A 20148-nucleotide genomic window follows, 5' to 3' on the forward strand; every position below is an offset into this window, starting at 1 on the left:
CGAACCGTATTCCACCTCAGCCCCTCGGCCCTTCAGCCCAGTGCCAGAGTCATGCATCCCAATCACCGCTTCAACAGTGTCACTCCCTAGCTCAAAGACCTTCACTGGCTCCCTAAACCAAACCAAAACCAAACTGTCTAGGTGACTCTGGCTCATGGCAAACTCCTGTGTTACAGAGTAGAGCTGCTTCATAGAGTCGTCTTGGCTATACAATCTTCACCGAAACGGATCACCAGGGACTTCTTCTGCAGCCCAATGGGTGGGTCTGAACTGCGAACCCTGAGGTTAGTAGTCAAGTGCAAATTCACCAAGGTACCGGTCCATGGCTCCTTACAGCCTGCCAAAAAGCTCAGGCTTGTCCACCTAGTGTGCAAAGTTTTCCATCATGTGACACTATCCTTCCCACGCATTTTCCACCGTGTGCTACGGATCTCCACGCTCCCCTCAATCATCCCCTCCACTCACCACACTGGGGTACCCACCCCCCGGTGAGCCTGAAAGGCTCTCCTCCCTCCTAACTGCCCAAACCCCGTCATCTCTCTCAGCCCGGCAAGCCACGCTCTCCAGAAGCCAGCCAGGCCTACTTCCACTCCTTCCCCTGTCCGTCCCAGCACTCTGGCCTGCGGTCCACACTCTGGCTCTGTGGGAGCAAAGTCCCTTTCCTCCTCTCCTTCATCTCCCCTGGCACAGACCTAAGCACACAGCAAGTGCCCAGGGTGTGTCTGTGGACTGTGTGGGGGACAGCAGCCCAGCCACCACGGTAGAGGGGCTTTTGGCGGGTTGCCTGCTAGGTTCCCGGTACCTGCTGGGCCCTACGGGGAATACTTACATGCAGAAGCAGAAAAAACAGTTTCTACCTTCAGAGAACTACAGCCTCACTGGGGGTAGGAGGGGAGTGGTACAGCTTATTAAAGATGAGAAGCACAGGAAAAGCTTACAGGGCAGAAGCAGATGGTTACGATTAAGTACTTTTTATTTTTTTAATATAGCCAGTAAGAGTTCCGATATGGAAGGAGATGTGAAGGGCTGAAATAGGGAAAGTTGTGCAGAATTAGCTAGAAACTCCTGCCAGGCAGGAGAAAGGCACAGGCTGAGGAGCCAGGGGGGAAATGTGGGGGAATAACCAGACTAAAAGGAATGGAGGATTTATGACGTCTCCCTGGGCTTTGTGAGACACATACCCAACCACCACCGCATCCCTGTTACATAGCTCTTGCAAGAACACTTGGCCTATGCAATACGCTTCTGAAAATCTGTACATACGTGAGAATTTGTCAATGAGATGTCATTTTAAAAAACTTTTACACTAAAATGATTGTTTCAAAGAATCTTCAGATAAATGTTTGTGAGAGGAGTAATTGCCCTGTCTTTTATATCTAGACGTTTTTCTTTCCTTAATGTAGGGCTTCCTTAAAGAAAGGTTCTGCCATGGTTTGGGTTTTCAAGCGCACTAAGAAAGCTGTGCAAGTAAGCAGCAGATAAATAAGCGGAGGGGTGAGAATGGACGTACTGGATGTGACCTGGGTAAAGCAGACAGTGGAGGGCGGAGGTGGGAGAAGGGCGTGCCCACAGGCTCCATGTCCCTGCATCCTCTCCCAGCTGAGAAACCAGGGCCTTGGCCAAGCATCCCCACCGGTTTCTATAACAAAGAGATGAGGCTGCAAGAATGGATGTGAGCCTTCACCACCCGCCAGGTGGCAGGCACGCCACACCACCCCGCGCTTCTCCACGGCCACCCACCTGGGTGTTGCACTGGTCCTTCGCCTCCGTGTCCATGGCGAAGAGCTTCTCAATCACGCCAACCTTCAGATCATCATTCAGGGACGTGTAATAGTCTCCAGGGCTGCTGGGCTGGGGCCGGGAAGGAGGCGGACCAAGTCAAGGATATGGCACTGGTCTCCCCAGAAGGCCAACGTGGAAGGATCCCATAGATTAGATTCCATCCCCCTGAACAAGTATTTGTAGAGGGGCCACTGTGCATAAGCTGTGTGATTTAGGCCAATTCCTCAACCTCTCTGAACCTCCATTTCCTCATAAAATGAGGCCAATGCTACCTTCACAGGTTGTCTCAAGGAGCAAATGAGCTAAAGGCTGGAAACCATATAGCTCTGTGCCCTGTGCGGGTGGGGTGCTGCTGCGCACAATGACTGAGCTAGGGGCTCAAAGCTGTGGGGGACTTAGCCCCTGTGTCTCCAAGGAACTTACCATTTAGATGGGGATGGGGGATGGAAAATAAAAGTAAGCAAACAGCTCTAACACCAGGCAAGGGTCACCGTCAGCCTAGGTGTGGCCTGTGATGGCTTGATGTGGCCAAAGAGGGCAGGATTTCTGTCTGGGCTGTCCCCTCAGCCACCCAACAGAAGCCAAGAGAAGGCTGCCCTCTCCTGGTCCCCACCCAGGGCACTGGCCTGCCTGACGGGGCAGAGGCTCACCGTGGAGCAGCCGCTGCTGCTGGCGGCACTGGGGGTGGTGCTGCCCGGGGCAGCCGCCTGGGGCACAGTGAAGGCAGGCAGGCTCCCAGCCTCGCTCTGGGCACAGCGGCTCCTCAACTCCTCAGCCCACGGCTGGCTCGGGGGCACAATGGCCTTGCTGTAGGCTGAGGACTCCTCAAAGTTCTGGTTCCCTGTGGAGAAAAGGGCCTGACTTGGTTAACACCTACAACCACTGGGCCTACCCCGTGGCAGAGGGAGCCCAAAGGGTGCACAGAAGGCCCTAGAAGGGCTAGACCCTCACACTCTGAGGCTTAGCTGGGACTAGAGTCCATTAACCGGGGCTAAAATTCCATTTGAAGTACCTGGTAGTACAGACAGTTAATACACTCGGCTGCTAACTGAAAGGTTGGAGGTTCGAGTCTACCCAGAGGTACCTCAGAAGAAAAGCCTAGTGATCTATGTCCAAAAAATCAGCCACCAAAAACCCTATGGAGCACAGTTCTACTCTGACCCTCATGGGGCTGCCCTAAGTAGAAGTCGGCACGACAGCAACCGGTTACTGGTGGCATAAGTATACTTACAGGCTCCCTTTGAAGGGAGCACCTTCCTGGAGCATTTAACTTGCAGAGACTAAGCGCACCAGGAGCTGCTCTTCCTTGACAGGCAATCCAAAACGTGGAGGAGAAGGTTATGAGAGGAGAACTGGGCAAGTGACCTCAGTGCTACTGCAAAACAGGCAAGTTGTAAGATGTCTTACCTAAGGGCCCTTTGCCCTTTAGGCACCCTGGTGGCGCAGTGGTTAAGAGCTATGGCTGCTGACCAGAAGGTTGGCAGTTCGAATCCACCAGCTGCTCCTTTGGGATTCCTATGGGGCAGTTCTACTCTGCCCTACAGGGTTGCTATGAGTCGGAATCGACTCAACGGCAATGGGTAAAGTTGTGATGGAGGAGCCCTGGTGGTGCAGTAGTTAAAGCGCTTGGCTGCTAACCAAAAGCTCGGTGGTTCGAACCCACTAGCTGCTCCACTGGAGAAAGATGTAGCAGTCTGCTCCCATGAAGGTTTACAGCCTTGGAAACCCTATGGGGCAGTTCTACTCTGTCCTTTGGGTTGCTATGAGTCAGAATTGACTGGAGAGCAGTGGGTTTGGGTTTAGTTTAAAGTTGTGATTCTCACATGGCCTCGCAAGGACACAAGTAAAAGGGCTGAGACGCAGTTCTGTGGGTCAGCCCTAGGGGACGTAGTTCTTGCTCCAGCAACCCCTGCAAGGCTGGTGGAGGGGCGGTGTGGAGGGGGCTTCCCCAGGCACACACCAGGATGGGAGAAGAGCTGACAAACTCTGCCTCGGGCCCCAGTGACCAGCTTCTCCAGAGGGGTGGGCACATGTCTTACGGGAGCAGTGTACTAAGAGTGCATTCGGGAGCCTGAATCTCTTCTCTATTCACACTATTGGAACGATTCCTCCTGGCATTATTTCAGCTTACCCCTCTGCCTAAAAAAAACCCATTTCTCCTTCAGGACCCAGATGGAGCTCTGCCCTCTCTCTGTGAAAGCATCCCAGTGGCTTCGGACCAGGTCTTGACCCCCTCCCTGCCTGGCATCTCAGCTCTCACTGCCTGTGGTAGAGAATTAGCTCCTCAGGACACTTTTCTCTCACAGCCCACGTGGGTCAGCACATTAGGGGTCAGACAGAACAGTCTTATTCAGTGACACTGGGGGTCAGACCGAGAACTGTCTTACTCAGTGACACTGGGAGTCAGACAGAGAACTCTCTTACTCAGTGACACTGGGGGTCAGACAGAGAACTGTCTTACTCAGTGACACTGGGGGTCAGACAGAGAACAGTCTTACTCAGTGACACTGGGGGTCAGACTGAGAACTGTCTTACTCAGTGACACCGGGGGTCAGACCGAGAACTGTCTTACTCAGTGACACTGGGGGTCAGACAGAGAACAGTCTTACTCAGTGACACTGGGGGTCAGACCGAGAACTGTCTTACTCAGTGGCAGTTACCTGTGATGCTCTTTTTTGCCCAGCCCAGTCTGGCCACTAACAGATGATTAACAAGGCTTGGGGAAGGAGTAGCTCTAGTTAAGGAAAAGCTGTAGCAAGAGGCCTGTTAGAATAAGAACCTCCTCTACCCCAACAGGAGCCCTGGTGGCACAGTGGTTTAGAGCTCAGCCGCTAACCAAAAGATCAGCAGTTCGAATCTACTGGTGGCTCCTTGGAAAGTATACGGGGCAGTTCTTCTCTGTCGTATAGGGTCGCTATGAGCTGGAGACGACCTGACAGCAATGAGTTTGGTTTTTTGGTTTTCCACCCCAAGAGGGTGACATGGGCCCCAGCTCAGGTAAGAGTCACCTACCGAAATCCAGAGAAATGATGGCATCTCCTGCGGTGGGGGCCAGCTGGGCCAGCTCCTCGGGTTCCTCCTTCAGCTTTGTGAACAGGAAGTTACTCTTCTCAGACACAGGCACCTCACCGCTGTTGTCAAAGATGCTGCTCATGGCCATCAGGTGGGGCTTGAACAAGGATTCAGTCTGGTCCATGGAGAACACCACGTCGTTCTTCTCGATGTCACTGATGGGACAAGAGGACACTTGAGACCTTCCACATTTCCCAAAAAATCCTGTTGCTCCCCTAGACTCAGGGAAAACCTGACGGATAAGCCTCTCAGCTGAAAAGATGGGTAGGGACGCCATGTGTCTGTGTTTTGTAAAGAGTTATACAGTAAGTTGGTCAGTCGTGTAGGTAGCGACGACTTGAGTACCCCCTGAATGCGAATCTGCTTGGATGGGGTTTTATTACTGTATTTGAGACCGGGGTGTACAAGAAGCAGGAATGCTTTGGTCTCACCGTAGCAAAGACTTTCCCTCACTTTCTTCCCAGGTGCTTTCTAGTAAAGATGTCTCATCTTCTTTTGCCAGGAAGCATGAGCAATTCCCTCCCTTTTTCTTCCCAGTTCAGAAAGTATTTATGGACTGCTGTGTGCTGTCTTCCCAGCTGGGGCAGAGGCATGACATAAACGACAGGCAATGGGAAGGACAGGGAAAACACCGTGAAGGGAAATTCCAAGTATCCCACTGTTCCCAAGACAGCCATGAAAGGTCCTCTGAGTCAGGCCGATCAGCAGTGGAGAGCTCCGAGATGGGGAGGTACCCGGAGCTTGGAGAGGCTGTTTCCCTTCACCTTCACCTGGGAAGCTGGGGCCCCTCACTGCCCCCTCCCTGTGCTTACCTCAGGACGTAGTTGACGCAGGTGATGCACTGAGGTTGCAGGTTGCGGGGGTTATAGATGACTGTCCCCTGGGTCTCCAGCCACACATAGCCCCCGTGCTTGGCAAGCATCCGGTACTGGCCGCTTACCACTTGACCCTTGGTGCACACTATGGGGGGAGAAATGGAGCCAGAGGTCAGGAAGGCGGGTGAGCAAAGTTCACTGCAGGGCAGGGAGACCCTGTGGGGAGGGCAGTCTTGGGGAAGACTGCCAGGACTGGGCACCAGGACCCTGAGGATCTGGGAAAGTGAGCTGGAAGGGAGCTGAGAGATCACTCACCTAATCCTTCACTTCAAATACAGGAAAAGGGGGTCCAGAGAGGGGAAATGGCTTTGCCCAAGGCTGCCCGGTGAGGGAGGGACCCGCTACACTATGCAGCTTTGCTGCTGACCCATCACCAATCCCCTGGCAAGTCTTCGCCACCAGCTTAGCTGTAAGCAGGACTAAGAGCAGCCCCTGCCCTGCACCCCCCGCCCCCAGGGTTCAGTGACAGGAAGCCCCTCTGCAGTGTGCCATTTGGACCCAGAGGAGCATGCTGGACGAGGGAGCACCTCCTCTGGCAAATGCTCCAGGGGGTGGACACTTGCAAGCAGCTTGGGGAAGGCCTGCCCTCAGGGCAGCTACCGTCCTTTGCAGAAGACCCACCACAAATACCCTCCTTGTCAATAAAACCTTTTTTTTTTTCCTCTTTTAAATTGATATTCCTGATTTTTCCAGGTCATCTGTCAGGCCTGACACCTTCGGGGCCACAGAAGGTTTGTGACTCACAGCAAAGACAGAGGCAACCCCCATCTCCCAGCTGGGGTTGGGAAAGGGCTGGGGCCCCAGCACCTTACACACTGCCTCTTCATAAGCTTGACAGGCCCTTCACACTCCTTCTCTCAGCTTCCAACTAGGCTACCAGCTTACGACTTCTTTTCCCTTCCAGATTGTTCCAAATGTTCACCCATCGGGGAAGGGGGTCTCCCATTCTAGACTGCCCTCTTCCTCAGCCCAGAATACTCCATCTGCTCCCACTCAACACAAATCAGTAAGCTCCCCTAAAGCCTACTCATGTTAGAATTTCTGGTTGTTTTCTGATCTGACCATTTACTTTCATTCCATGACCACTTCTTTCCTCAGAAGTCTGGCTCAGAAGCCCTGTAATCACAGAGAACTGGGAAGTGGTGTGGTGGAAAGATAGGGACTCTTGCTAGCTTGGGGACTTTGGGAAAGGAACAATCCCTCTTGGTTTTGGTCTTCTCATTGCAAAATGGGATGGTGATAGTAACCCCAGTAGTGATAACAATTATTATTAGCTATCCAACATACTGGAAACCCTGGTGGTGTAGTGGTTAAGAGCTACAGCTGCTAACCAAAGGCTCGGCAGTTTGAATCCACCAGGCGCTCCTTGGAAACTCTATGGGGCAGCTCTACTCTGTCCTATAGGGTCGCTATGAGTCAGAATCGACTCGATGGCACTGGGTTTCATTTCTGGTTTTTATCCAATATACTACGTAGTGCGTAGTGAGGATTCAATGTGCCTGCTTGGCTCGTCAGGCACACAGACATTGACTAAATGTCACTGATGAATGGTGCTGAGGAAAAGCCTTTTTTTTCTTCAAAGCTTCTAATACAGTATACTGCCCAGGCCTTCCCATGGACAGTATTTACGTGGCTGTAGTTAATGGTGTGAGGGGCCTTTGGGATAACGTCCATGTTCTCTGTAAATCCAGAGGGTCTTCCCAGTTCCCCTGGTAGGCTCTAGGGCCACAACCCCTCCGCCACCTGTGTGTGGCCAAGGAATGCAGCTTGGTTCACACTCATGTGGTTTGTAATCCTTTACTTGTTTGTGTGGTACATTTAGCCTCTCCCCAGATTTAACAAGCACCTCCAAGGTGTGGGAACTACTGTAACGTACATTTATATAATGCTCTGAAGTGTTCACAACCGTCTCATTGAAGTCATTTCCATAAAGCAATTAGAACTGGCTGGCACATAAAAACACTCAGTAACAATTAGTATTATCATACCTCATTTAACATGTAACTATCCATTATTAACCTCATTTTATATTTGAAGAAACTGAGGCTTAAAACTATTAGTGATTTGCTGCGAGACCCCTTCAGTGAAAATAATAGATAAGATTATAGTCCAAATTAAAGACTCTGGTCTAAGGTTTTTTTTGTTGGCTTGGTTGTTTTTCATTATTAAAAAAAAAAAAAAAAAACTTTCCATAATGAAGATATTAGTCCAAAGGACTAACGGACCATATGAACCACAGTTTCCAGCAGCCGGAGCCCAGAAGAACTAGATGGTACCCGGCTACTACCACTGACCGCTCTGACAGGGATCACAATAGAGGATTCCACACAGAGTGGGAGAAAAATGTAGAACAAAATTCAAATTCACACACACACAAAAAGACCAGACTAACCAGTCTGACAGAGACTGGAGGAACCCCTGAGACTATGGCCCCCGGACACCCTGCTAACTCACAACTGAAGCCACTCTTGAAGTCCACCTTTCAGACAATGATTACCCTACCTACTTCTTGCTGTCTAGTCGATTCTGACTCAGTGATCCTACGGGACAGAGTAGAACTGCCCCATAGGGTTTCTAAGGAGCAGCTGGTGGATTCGAACTGTCGATCTTTTGGCTAGCAGCCTGAGCTCTTAACTACCGTGCCAAAGATTAGACAGGCCTATATAGGGTTGCTATGAGTCAGAATCAACCTGACGGCAACAGGTTTTGGTTTTTTATAAAACAAATAACACACGTTAAGAATGTACTTCTTAGTTCAATCAAGTATGTAAGACCAAATGGGCAACACCTTCCCAAAAGCAAGTTGAGAAGGCAGGAAGGGACAGGAAAACTGTATTAATGGACATGGGGAATCCAGATGGAAAGGGGCGGAGTGCTGACACATTGCAGGGATTGCAACCCATGTCACTAAGCAACTTGTGCGTAAATTTTTGAATGAGAAATTTGCTCTGTAAACTTTCACCTAAAGAGCACTGCATATGCACATACACACACAAAAAAACCCAACTTAATTGAGGTCTCATTTATATTCAGAGCCCTGGTGGCACAGTGGTTAAAGCAAATGGCTGCTAACTGAAAGGATGGCAGTTCGAAACCACCAGCAGCTCCAAGGGAGAAAGATGTGGCAGTTTGCTTCCATAGAGATTTATAGCCTTGGAAACCCTAAAGGGTTGCTATGAGTTGGAATTGACTCAATGGCAGCAGGTTTGGTTTGGTTACGTTCAATAAAAATGCACTCATTTTAAGAATACAGGTCAATGAGCTTTGACAAATGTATGTACCCATGTCACTATCACCACAGTCAAGATACAGAACTTCTCCATCACCCCCAAAATTCCTTATGCCTCTTCCTAGTCCATCGCCATCCCCACCCCTGGCCCCAGCTCATCTGTTTTCTGTCACCATATCTTGAAAGTGTCTTTTCTAGGTTTTTGTTAAGTTGAATCATACACCACGTACCCTTTTGTGCTTGCCTTCTTTTCACTCAGCATCATGTTTTTGATGTGTTTGTATCTGTTTAACACTGAAATGACTGGGAAAGCTCAGTCCTCAAACCAGACTTGGTTAATTGAAAGCCATCATTCCCAGATGGATTAGTTATTTATGCAGTGTTACTTTCATGGGGTGGGGGTCGTATCTGTGTGCAGTTTGTTCCTCTTTATTTTACCGAGCAGTATTTCATTATATGAATATACTAGGATTAGTTTATCCGTTCACCTGTTGATGGATACTTGAGTTGTTACCATTTTGGGTTACTATGAATCAAGCTGCTATGAACATTTGAGCATAAGTCTTTGTATGGACACACTTTTCCATTTCTCTTGGATACACTTAGGAGTGTAACTGCTTGGTTGTAGGCTAAGTACATGTTTATAAGAAGTTGCCAAATTATCTTCCAAAGTGGTTGTACAATATAAGGCCGTTGCTGTTGTTAGGTGCCGTCAAATCGGTTCCAACTCCTAGCCACCCCAGTCTAATCTTTTTAGCAAAATCCTACACCACAGGGAGCAGAAGATATTATCTTCTTTTACCACGAGGAAACTAAGGTCAGAGGGGTTGCAACTTGCTTAACACCTCACAGGACAACAGTGACAGAGTCTGGGCCAGACGACAGGTCTGGTCCCTCCCAGGATGGTGCTCGCTTACTACACTCACCTGAGCCACAAGTCACTGGGAAGACTCAACTTGCTGTTGCCACTGTCCTAGACAATGATGCACACCTCGGCCAAGAGAAATACCTCTTGTCCTCTCTGCTCTCCCTTTATCGGGCCTGTCGAGGTGCCCTTGCCGCAGTGAAACGATTCTTGCACAATTTCAAGTGCCTGGAGTTAACTTATCTAGACGGTTCTAATGCAGACCAAATTCAGGGCTCTAATCCTCAGTGATTAAACAGGGAGTGAGCAAAGGTTTTAACTGTATTTCTCGCACTCACAGGCGAGGGTCTGCTCTGCCAGTGGAATATAATTACGCCAGCTTTCTAATCATCTGCTCATTAACGCCAGCCTTGGTGAGGGGCCTGCTATTTCGTAGATAGGCTTTTTATGGCCTTTAATCTTGTTTTCCTAAAAGCACATAATGTCCTCATACAACAAAGAGAAACTGAGCACGCCCACCCCAGGAGAGCAACAATGCATAAATAACTAATCCATTTGGGAATGATGGCTTTCAATTAACCAAGTCTGGTTTGAGGACTGAGCTTCCCCAGTCATTTCAATGTTAAACCTCTAGAGGCTGAGACACACATGTGCGTGTGTGAATTCAGGACACCCCCACGTAGATCTGGACCAGCCCTAAGCCTGGGCCTCCAGTGATTCTCCAGCATGAGTGTTAGTCTGTGTGCAACTTTATGTGCACAAATCCAAGACAGAGAAAGAAATAGAGATAAGTGTTTCTGTTTCCACTGACATTAACCCAATTTCCAACTCATGCAGGCTTATCCAACCTCTGCTGCACTTTTCTGACTAGGGGCTGGGCTCTGAGTTCAAGACCAGCTTTACCTGGCTCCATCACGAAGCCCTGGTGACGTAGGCCTAACCAAAATGTCGGGAGTACGAATCCACCAGCCGCTCCTTGGAAACCTTATGGGGCAGTTCTACTCTGTCCTATAGGGTCGCTATGAGTTGGAATCAACTCGATGTCAATGGGTTTTGGTTATCAGGGGAGGAAGAGAGCCTGTGATTTCTATTTGTGTTGTGAGTCACCTTTAAGTGTGTCTAATGATTAAATAGGAGCTCTGGTGGCACCGTGGTTACATACTCAACTGCTAACTGATAGGTTTGAATAGTTAGCGGGAGAAAAGACCTGTTGATCTGCTCCCGGAAAGATTACAACCTTGGAAACCCTATGGAGCAGTTCTACTCTGTCATGTAGGACGCTATGAGTCAAAATTGACTTAATAGCACACAGTAACAACGACAATGATTAAACAGTCCCTGGGTGGCATAAACAGTTGACACACTTGGCTGCTAACCCAAAGGCTGGAGGTTTGAGTCTGCCCAGAGGTGCCATGGAAGAAAGGCTTGGCGATCTACTTCCCAAAAATCAGCCACTGAAAATCCTACGGAGCACAGCTCTACTCTGACACACATGGGGTCACCGTGAGTCAAAACTGCCTCAACAGCAATTGGTTTGGGTTTTAATGCTGTATTTTTATGCAAATAACATGCACCTTCTGTGTTTCTTTGCCGATTGCGTCCTTCCCCCGCAAGGTAATTTCACAAGCGTCACTAAGTTTTTTTTTTTTTTTACATGGAGGTGTAAAAAAAAAATTAGCACAGTGCACTTAGGAAAACACCTTGTGTGGGGAGGGATGGCTGGCATACAAAGGTAGAAGGTGCGTATTCTGTAAAAATACGGTACATGGATTTGGTAGAAAACACCATATTTTCCCTGGAGTCAGAACACATTTTTATTCCAGTTGTTTTTATGGATCAAAGATTTTCTAAGAAGAACGAAAAAAATTCTTTTTCCATGCCTAATAAGAAGTCATAAGTTTTGTTTCCTTGATGAGTTTCCCTTCCTCCCCATGAAAAAAAAAAGGCAGACTATAATACTGTCCTTTAGGAATTCCCAGGAAGCTTTCCATTTATTTGTCCCCTGCTTCAGCTTCACCCTTGGCTTGGAAGGAAGGTTGGTTTTTCCTTAGTTTTATGGCTAAAGGAAGGAAGACCCAGAAAGCCAGGCCCTGGGGAACCAGTGGGTCAGCTGGGCCAGGGGCCGAGGCCCCTGAGTGCCATGCCTGGGTGACTCTGTCAACCCACCTCTGGGAGCAGGAGACCCTCAGGACCAGGAAAGCATGGAGACCTCAGAGTGAAGGCTGGAACCAGACCCTACAACTTCAAAGCTGGGGCAGGCCAGGGCTAGGTCACGTTCATGGGCTCACGAGAGTGCCTCCACCCTCCTCCTGCCCTATCCCTGGATCCCTAAATGGGGTGGAATTGAGATTTTTTGTTTATTTACTAGTTTTTTTGCCCCAGAGAGAACAGTGAGAAACTTCTCTGTGATGCCGCAAAGGGCCCTGTTGCACTGTCAGATCAAACTCAAAAGCCATGGGGAAGAAGCAGAGGAACCGATAAGATGATCTTGCTCCTTATAAGAGTGGTAATTGTGCTCCCATACACACAGCTTATGGTGTTGTTAATGTTATCTATTCTGAACTTCAGCTGTCCTTGACCTCGGGACAGATGGATGGATGTAGGAACACTGCACAAATAGATGCCCTTCCATTTTCTTCGTTGCCACTCTAGGATACAACTAATCCTGGAGGACGAAGGCCAGCAGGGCCTCTGGGGATCTTCTCAGACTTAACTTACCCATTTTCAATCCTTCTATAATCTTCTCAGCACCTCCATCTGTGCCCCTGTGGGCACCTGTTTTGAAGCATGCTTTTTCTAATACTTTTTTGACACATAGTTTTTCATTCATTTAACATCTGTTCTGTACCAGATACCATGCTATATACTGAGGCTAATGGTGTGAGCCAGTCTGCACCCAAGAGCCCACAGTCTTCCTTTTTCTACTTAGAAGTAAGATCCCTAAGGACAGAGATTAATCCTACCAATTTCTATTTCCCTCAGTGGGCCAAGTACAGGGTTGTAGGTCTGGAGTCTTTGCATGTCAATGGGCTATAGAGATTAAATGACATTGTCCTGGGTCACCTGCAAAGGGGAAGCCTGAAATGGGAACACGCCCAAGTGAATACTGTAGAACAACCACCCTCCCCAATATGGCAGCCACCAGCCACATGTGGCTATTTAAATTCAATTAAAGTTAAAAAAAATTCAGTTCCTCTGTTGTACTAGTCACATTTCAAGTACTTGATGGCCACAAGCAGATAACAAAGATACAGAACATTTCCATCATTGCTGAAAGTTCTATGAGACAGCACTGTTCTAGAACTCTTTTTTTTTCTTTCAAGCTGAAAAGCACAGCTTCCATGTGCTATCACTGGTTGCCTGGAAAGCCTCCTTCAACTCAGTTCTCTTGACCCAGCAAATAAGCTCTTAGAGAACCATGGCCCACCTCTAACACAGAACACTAAATATCAACATATCTATTCCTCCCATCAACTTGAATACTAAATTGGTGACATACTACCTTCTCCTTTGCCTAGCTCAGTCCTACCCCATCCTTTAAGGTTCAAATCAAGTGTCCTGTTCTCTCCTTTCCTTAACTCTTCCAGTCCTCATCTTCTCTGAGCTGATGCACTTACATCTATAGCACATAACCCAAGCCCACTAGAGGCTGGCTGGCTTGCATTGCTCTCTCCCGCGCTGTTCCACACAGTTGAGTGCAGGCTGTTAACTACACGAAAGTGGTCAGTGGAGGTGCTACATGGAAATTGAGATTCAGCCCAACTATTCTCCAAGCTGTGTGCTTTGATGTGGGTGTCTGTGTAGAGGAATGGGTTCTTGTTCTAATTTGCATGAAGGTGTCAGAAGAGCTGGTGGTGGCCCTAGTTCTCTAGCCATCTTGAGGGTATGAGTCTTGTCTGCCATGCAAGATGGGGTCTCTGTAAAGGAAATGACCAGGTCTTCTCCTGTTTCACCAATAACACCTCACTAAGGCCCAGATTCCACGTACGCGAGGAAGCCACATGGAACACCCCTAGAACTTACAGTTCTGGTGACTTTTGGTCATGTTCTCTGAATCCAGTGCATGGTAGAACTCATAGGCTGAGCGGCCGAGCAGCTCCTCGGGGTGGTAACCAATCAGCTCTGTGATTCTGAATTAAAAAAGTTATTTAAATCACAAGCGGAGAAGAGAGATCATATTAACTTGGACAGGGATGTGGGCAGGGACTCAAGGAGCTAACCCCAGAGGGTAAATCAAATGCACACATTCAGATGAACACACTCCAGAGTTCTGATTGGGCCATTCATGCAAACAAAATCAACTTCATGGTCAACCTGCAGCTGTGTGCTCCACCCAAGCCCCCACTGTTCCTGACCTTCCTGAAGTCATACATGGGGAGGAAGGAAAAGCACTTATTCAGGGGACTTCCTTTTCCCCCGTTGATATATGCCTATTCTCCAACAGCCATTGGAAAGGGCCTTAAAAATCACCTCTCTGCTTTTTGCAGACAAAGGAGTAGAGATCTAGGGAGCGTAAACAATTTGCTTGATGTTCACACAAGTGGCCAAGGGCAGGGCAAGAATGAAGACTGGGTCTTCCTGCTTATTGTATCAAGTAGAAGGCGATATAAATGAAAAGCGAAAATTATGTGGCCCCAAATGGGGAAAACACGTGGAGGTGGCCCTTTGTCTCTATGTTAACCACAGACTGAGCAGAAGCCCTGGGCAGGGAGGACTCCATCTGTGCTTACTAATTTGCTCACCTGAACGCTTCCCTCAGATCCTGCCTGTGACCTCAGATACCTCCAGGGCTTCTCTTACCTGTCTCTCCCTATCTCCAGGAAAGGGGGAACGGCAGGGGGTGCTGAGAATCGGAACTATAAAATCACAGTCACATAAATGTGTCTCCGCATTACAAGTAAAAAACCAGCTTGTCATCAAGTCGATTCTGACTCATGGTGATCCTATGTATGTCAGGGTAGAACTGTGCTCTAATAGAGTTTTTGACGACTGATTTTCTGGAAATAGATTTCCAGGTCTTTCTTCCCAAGTGCCTCTGGGTAGGCTTGAAACCCCAACCTTATGGTTAGTAGTTGAGTTCATTAACCATTTACACCACCTAGGGACTCCTCATTACACCTTCTGATAAACAGGCAGCTCTGGAATAAGTGACTTGGCTGTCCCCAATGCAGGCAATCATGAAAAATCACTTAATACTCTCAGGACCATGTGCTCTATGCTAGAATCATTAAAATAAACAAAGCCCTGCCCATGAACCACTACGTCATACCTAAGGATTATTTCTCCAAATCTTTGTTATCTGACACATTTTTTTCTAATGGGTTCATTGTTTTGTTAACTTTGCCTATCACAAGTTAGAAGTAATACTCTCTTCTCGTTATTACCAGCTCTATTTGAGAATGCATGACTTTTGGGCATGGACCTGTCATTTAACACATTTGGGGATTATCTAATAAACAGTAGGGGGAGGAAAGCAGAAGCAGAAAGCACCAGTAAGGGCTCGTGGTTTCCTGTCTCCACTCCTTCTCCCTCCTAACTGGTTAACTTGTAGCTGTCTGCCAGGTTATCTCATTCTAATATATCACTTCCATCCTGCTCCTCCTCTATGGAAGAATCTACAGCTTCTCTTATCGCCAATCACATCAAGAGTGAAGTCTGCCTAACTTCTACATCCCCCCAGGATCTAGCCTCTATCTTCCAAGAAATCTGATTTTCCTCTAATCTGCAGCATGTAGCATGCTCTCTTGTCCTGGCAGACACCTCTCCTCCCAGTTCCCCAAACCTGGCAAACCCATTATCGCTGCAGAGCCTTTGTGCCTTCTCGCTTCCCCTCTTCTCCCAGCCCTGATACTGTAGGGCTAGCTCCAGCCCTCACCTTCTCCCCAGAGCCTTCTCCGATTCCTCCAGGTCGTGCCACTGCCTCCTTCTCGTGAAGTTCTAATGAGTGTCACAATGTCACAGAGTTATGCATTTGTTTCTTCACTTCCTAGGCTGTGAACCCCTGAACCCAGGGGCTACTTTCTCCCTTTGTCTCCCCTACACTAGGTGCTCTGCAAATACTTGAATAGCTGAGAGGTGGGCTGATTTTCTCTTTGGATCCAAGGCACAGAGTCCTGTCTATCCCAGCGCTGCCAAAGGATAAGTTTGGGGCCCTGATGAGCTACTTTTCTTCCTAGGACATGAAGCTATCTCCCAGTGCATGCTGGCACGCTCACTCACACACACACACAGCCTTCAGCAGAAACCTTTCACCATATTCAATTTGTCCTGTCTTCATTCTGTAAGATGTCTGGTTTTGATGGGAAGTGGACAGAGGAAAGGCAAGTTCTTGGCCTGGGTGAGACTCAGGGTTAAAGCCTTTGTCACACAATGGGCAGCGCACCAGGGCTGAGCAACTGAAGCCTCAGCTGATTTAGCCCCGTAGAGATGTCTCCAGCAAGATTCCAGCAGGATCCCAGCCCAGCTCTCACCCCACCAGCCAGCCCAACTCTGACTGGGAGAATGTGTCTCCTTACCCAGTCCTGAGAAGTGATGTCTCTGAACTCATCATCAGCAGACATGCCCCAGCAACCTGGCCTGGAGCAGACCCTCAATGGTGTCTTAGTTAAGGTGGAGATTGGGGGAGAATGAAGAGAGAAGGACAGTGCTGGCCCTTCCTTCCCTACAGCTCTATTTCTTCTCTGCTGAGTCAATGCCTTTCAAACTTGGGCTGGGCATCAGAAGCGTACTGGTGGGGCCTGCTGACTATCAGCCAGCCATTTACAGGCTCACCGATTTGCTAGACAAGCTGCTTCTGTTTCTGGGCTGGTCTAGAATTTTGTAGAGACCCTCAAAATGAAGCTATGGGGATTCTAGGAAAGAGTTGATTCTACTCTCTGAAGAAATGAACTTTTCTTTCAAGATGAGTATGCGTAAGTAAAAATGTTCCAAGTAAATATTTATTACAATCGGCCTGATAATACGATATTCTTTATCTAATTAAGGGACCATTCATTCAAAGACACACAATAGGCATGTTTTGGCAGTGGACAAACAAATCTAGTTTTCAGATTATCTTCCTAGTAGCAACTTTCATTTATCTTGTCAACTAAAATAAACACTTAATGTCTCTTTCTTCATTCCGTTAAACAGACTACTATAAAAACTGGAAAATACACATACCCCGAACACAATTGAAGAACATGTGAGTTGTCAGACTTCACAAAGCCAGGAAACCCCAACTTAAAGCTAATGGTCATTCGCCTCTATCTCCAGGCACGCAGACGCCAGTGAGGAGGTTAATGAACCCAGCTTGTTTATAGGGTCAGGTACTATAGAGCAGAAGGGCCTTCCCAGCTGATTTCCCTCCAGAGCTGGGTTGTGATAACACAATTTCATATGCTCTCTCCATTAGGGGTAGGGGAACTTTTTTTTCTTTTCCTTCTTTCTAATTAAGGGCCGCTAACATACTGGGGAAAAAAAAATCAGTTTGGGGTAACCCATAAATTTAAAAATCAATCAGTAGGACTGTTTAGTGTTTAGAGAAGAGTAAAGAGTAAAAAGGATTTAATTCATCAGATTTCAAAAATGAGAACAGAAGATGCTCTTTAATAATGAAATGGAAAGACGCAGACCAAGGATGAAGTTAGGAGAGAGATGCAGACAAAGAAAGGAGAAGAAGGAAGAAAGAAGAAAGAAGAAAAGAAAGAGAATACAGAGGAAAAAGCGTTAAATCCTGAAGTCAGCGTTCATACAAGTAAGTATGTGAGTCAGACAGCTGGGCTTTGAACTTCAGAGCCAGATAAGCTTTCAACATGTAAAACGACAGCTATTCATTGCTCTTCAGTTGCTCTTTATCCATGAAAATGTTCAGAGGCTCTGTTCAAATGGACTACCTATAGCAGAGCACTAGAAACAAACTGAGTCTTTTGGCTACTGTGTCAGGGCCATCATTTCAAGAGGCAGAAGAAGTCCAGCCTCAGACCTAAGATAGCCCACTCCTGTTCCCAGTGTGTACCCATGAAGGCCACCTGGGACACGGCCATCAAACCCCATGACTTCAGAGGCCCCTGCCTGGAGTCAAACGAGGTCTGGCTGTAGTTAACTATGTCAGTAAAGGATTTGTTTAGTAAATTAATCATGTAAACAATATGGTGAGAGAGTAAATTCTCTCAAACTAAGAGGATAAAAGTTTTAAGTACTTTGTACCCACCTATTTGTTTTTCAAAGACTGTGTTTGTTAATAAAGCAGACTCAGAATAAAGTCTGCTCTCTTCCCCTCCACCCTTTTGGCAATGGATTCTCCTAGGCAACACTTGATTCACCTCATTTTGGTTTCTACATGTGCTTATAAGCATTGCAATTGTTTCCTTAATAATATTCAGGCTACTCACTAACTCAGATTCCAGTGCCTCCTATTAGTTTTAATATATTTTAATCCAGATTTTGCTTGCTTTAAACAATGTTACTTAAGCCTTGTGTTTTCTTCAAATACTACATGGTTATATAAAATCTATACAACCATCTCTGCAGTTAATACAAAGTCAATTTCCATCCTGAAAGTGTGGTGTGTTGCGAGGCTGCCTATGGGGTGAATTTATACATAGGAAGGTAGCCCTGGCTCAGTCCTGGCATGACCATCCTTGGATGGCCACCAAATACCACAGCTGCCTTTCATAACCCTGAAATTCACAAGCAGTAGGAGAAAATCTGCCTTGAGTTGTAGCAAGACAGAAGCAGATTGTATAGAAGGAATAATTTTTGAATAGTGAAGTCTATTATGGATTGAATTGTGTCACCCCAAAATGTGTATCAACTTGGCTAGGCCATGATTCCCAGTATCATGTGGTTGTCTGCCATTTTGAGATCTGATAATCCTGTGTGTTGTAAACTTAACCTCTATTATGTTAATAGGGTAGGATTAGAGGCACTTGTGTTAATGAGGTAGGACACAGTCTACAGGATTAGGTTGTATCTTGAGTCAATCTCCTTGAGAAATAAAAGAGAGAATGAGTAGAGAGGAGAGGGACCTTATCAGCACCACGCAAGAAGAACTAGGAGTGGAGCGTGTCCTTTGGACCCAGGGTTCCTGTGCTGAGAAGCTCCTAGACCCGGGCAAGATTGATGACAACAACCTTCCCCCAGAGCCGACAGAGAAAGAAAGCCTTCCCCTGGAGCTGGCACCCTGAATTTGGACTTCCAGCCTCCTGAACTAAACAGAATAAACTTCTGTTGGTTAGAGCCATCCACTTGTGGTATTTCCGTTATAGCAGCACTAGATAACTAAGACAAGGTCTACTGAACTTCGAAGGAGCTCTGGTGACGTAGCAGTTAAGTGCTTGGCTGCTGACTGAAAGGTCGGCAGTTCAAACCTACCAGCGGCTCTGTAGGAGAAAGACATGGAGATCTGCTGTCATAAAGATTACAGCCTAGGAAACCCTATGGGACAGTTCTACTTTGTCTGTAGGGTTGCTATGAGTTGGAACTGACTCGACAGCATAGAACAACAATATTGAACTTTGAAACAAATTCCAAAGAGAATTTGTACAGCTACCACTTATGGGGGTATTTCAGGCAGACAGGATAAAATATGAGCATTTCTTACATTCTTAAACTGTTAGAATGATTTGAAAACACTTACTTGGAGCGGGCACAGATGCACAAGGAAAGCATTTAACGTTTCTTAGAGATTTAAAGAAACACTACACTCGCTTACATAAAATGTGTAAAGGTGAATGTGTATGTCTGCAAAAATATTTAGAATACATTATATATGAAATTAAAATACAACATGAAATGAACTAATCTGAAAGACTGCCTTGAATTTAAAATACCTATCCTCTAAAAAAGTAATTATATTACATGTTTCTCAATATGCAAAGAATGTACATAAATTTTTATTATTAGTTTTACTGAAGTCAGCCTATTTTTTCTCAGACTTCAATACTATTGCCTTCCAAGTGGATTGGTGTGTGCGTGTGTGTGTTTTACAACTCATGGCTCTTTATGATTTCTTTCCTGACATTCTCTTTATGACCTTCAACTTGCCCCTCACGTTTCTTATCTTTATTATTCCTGACTTCTTTGAACATAAAGAATTCAGCATCAATTTAGTCCACCAAATTTGAAATGCAGCCATCTTAATTTATTAAGTAGTACCTCCTACTATTATGATGTCCTATGTTTTTTAATGCAATAGCAAAATGGGGTTGCCCTCAAATCCTTACGTTCTCTGTAAAGAGTCCCTGACACCCTCTTTGTTAGTGTGGATTTTTTTGACATCTTTATCCCCAGTGATATCGCTCTTCTCCACATAATTTGCTTTTACAATTTATTTATAAGATACA

The 20148-nt window shown here is 46.9% G+C and overlaps 1 protein-coding gene across 4 annotated transcripts in view; it reads right to left on the reverse strand.

Moving 5' to 3' along the window:
• The window catches only part of EPAS1 (endothelial PAS domain protein 1), a 107097-nt gene that overhangs the window by 8230 nt on the left and 78719 nt on the right, over positions 1–20148 (reverse strand). For 2 of the 4 annotated variants that reach the window (XM_049870506.1, XM_049870507.1), the window contains exons 7-12: positions 13847–13953; positions 5667–5814; positions 4795–5009; positions 2433–2623; positions 1741–1851; positions 1511–1639 (exon numbers count right to left, since the gene is read on the reverse strand). In XM_049870506.1, the coding sequence (XP_049726463.1) occupies positions 1511–1639; positions 1741–1851; positions 2433–2623; positions 4795–5009; positions 5667–5814; positions 13847–13953 (901 nt within the window). The remainder of the gene's footprint in view (positions 1–1510; positions 1640–1740; positions 1852–2432; positions 2624–4794; positions 5010–5666; positions 5815–13846; positions 13954–20148) is intronic. The other 2 variants (XM_049870508.1, XM_049870509.1) reach the window with 1 other exon arrangement.

This window comes from Elephas maximus, chromosome 26 (assembly GCF_024166365.1).
Source record: "Elephas maximus indicus isolate mEleMax1 chromosome 26, mEleMax1 primary haplotype, whole genome shotgun sequence".
Classification (NCBI taxonomy): Eukaryota; Metazoa; Chordata; class Mammalia; order Proboscidea; family Elephantidae; genus Elephas; species Elephas maximus.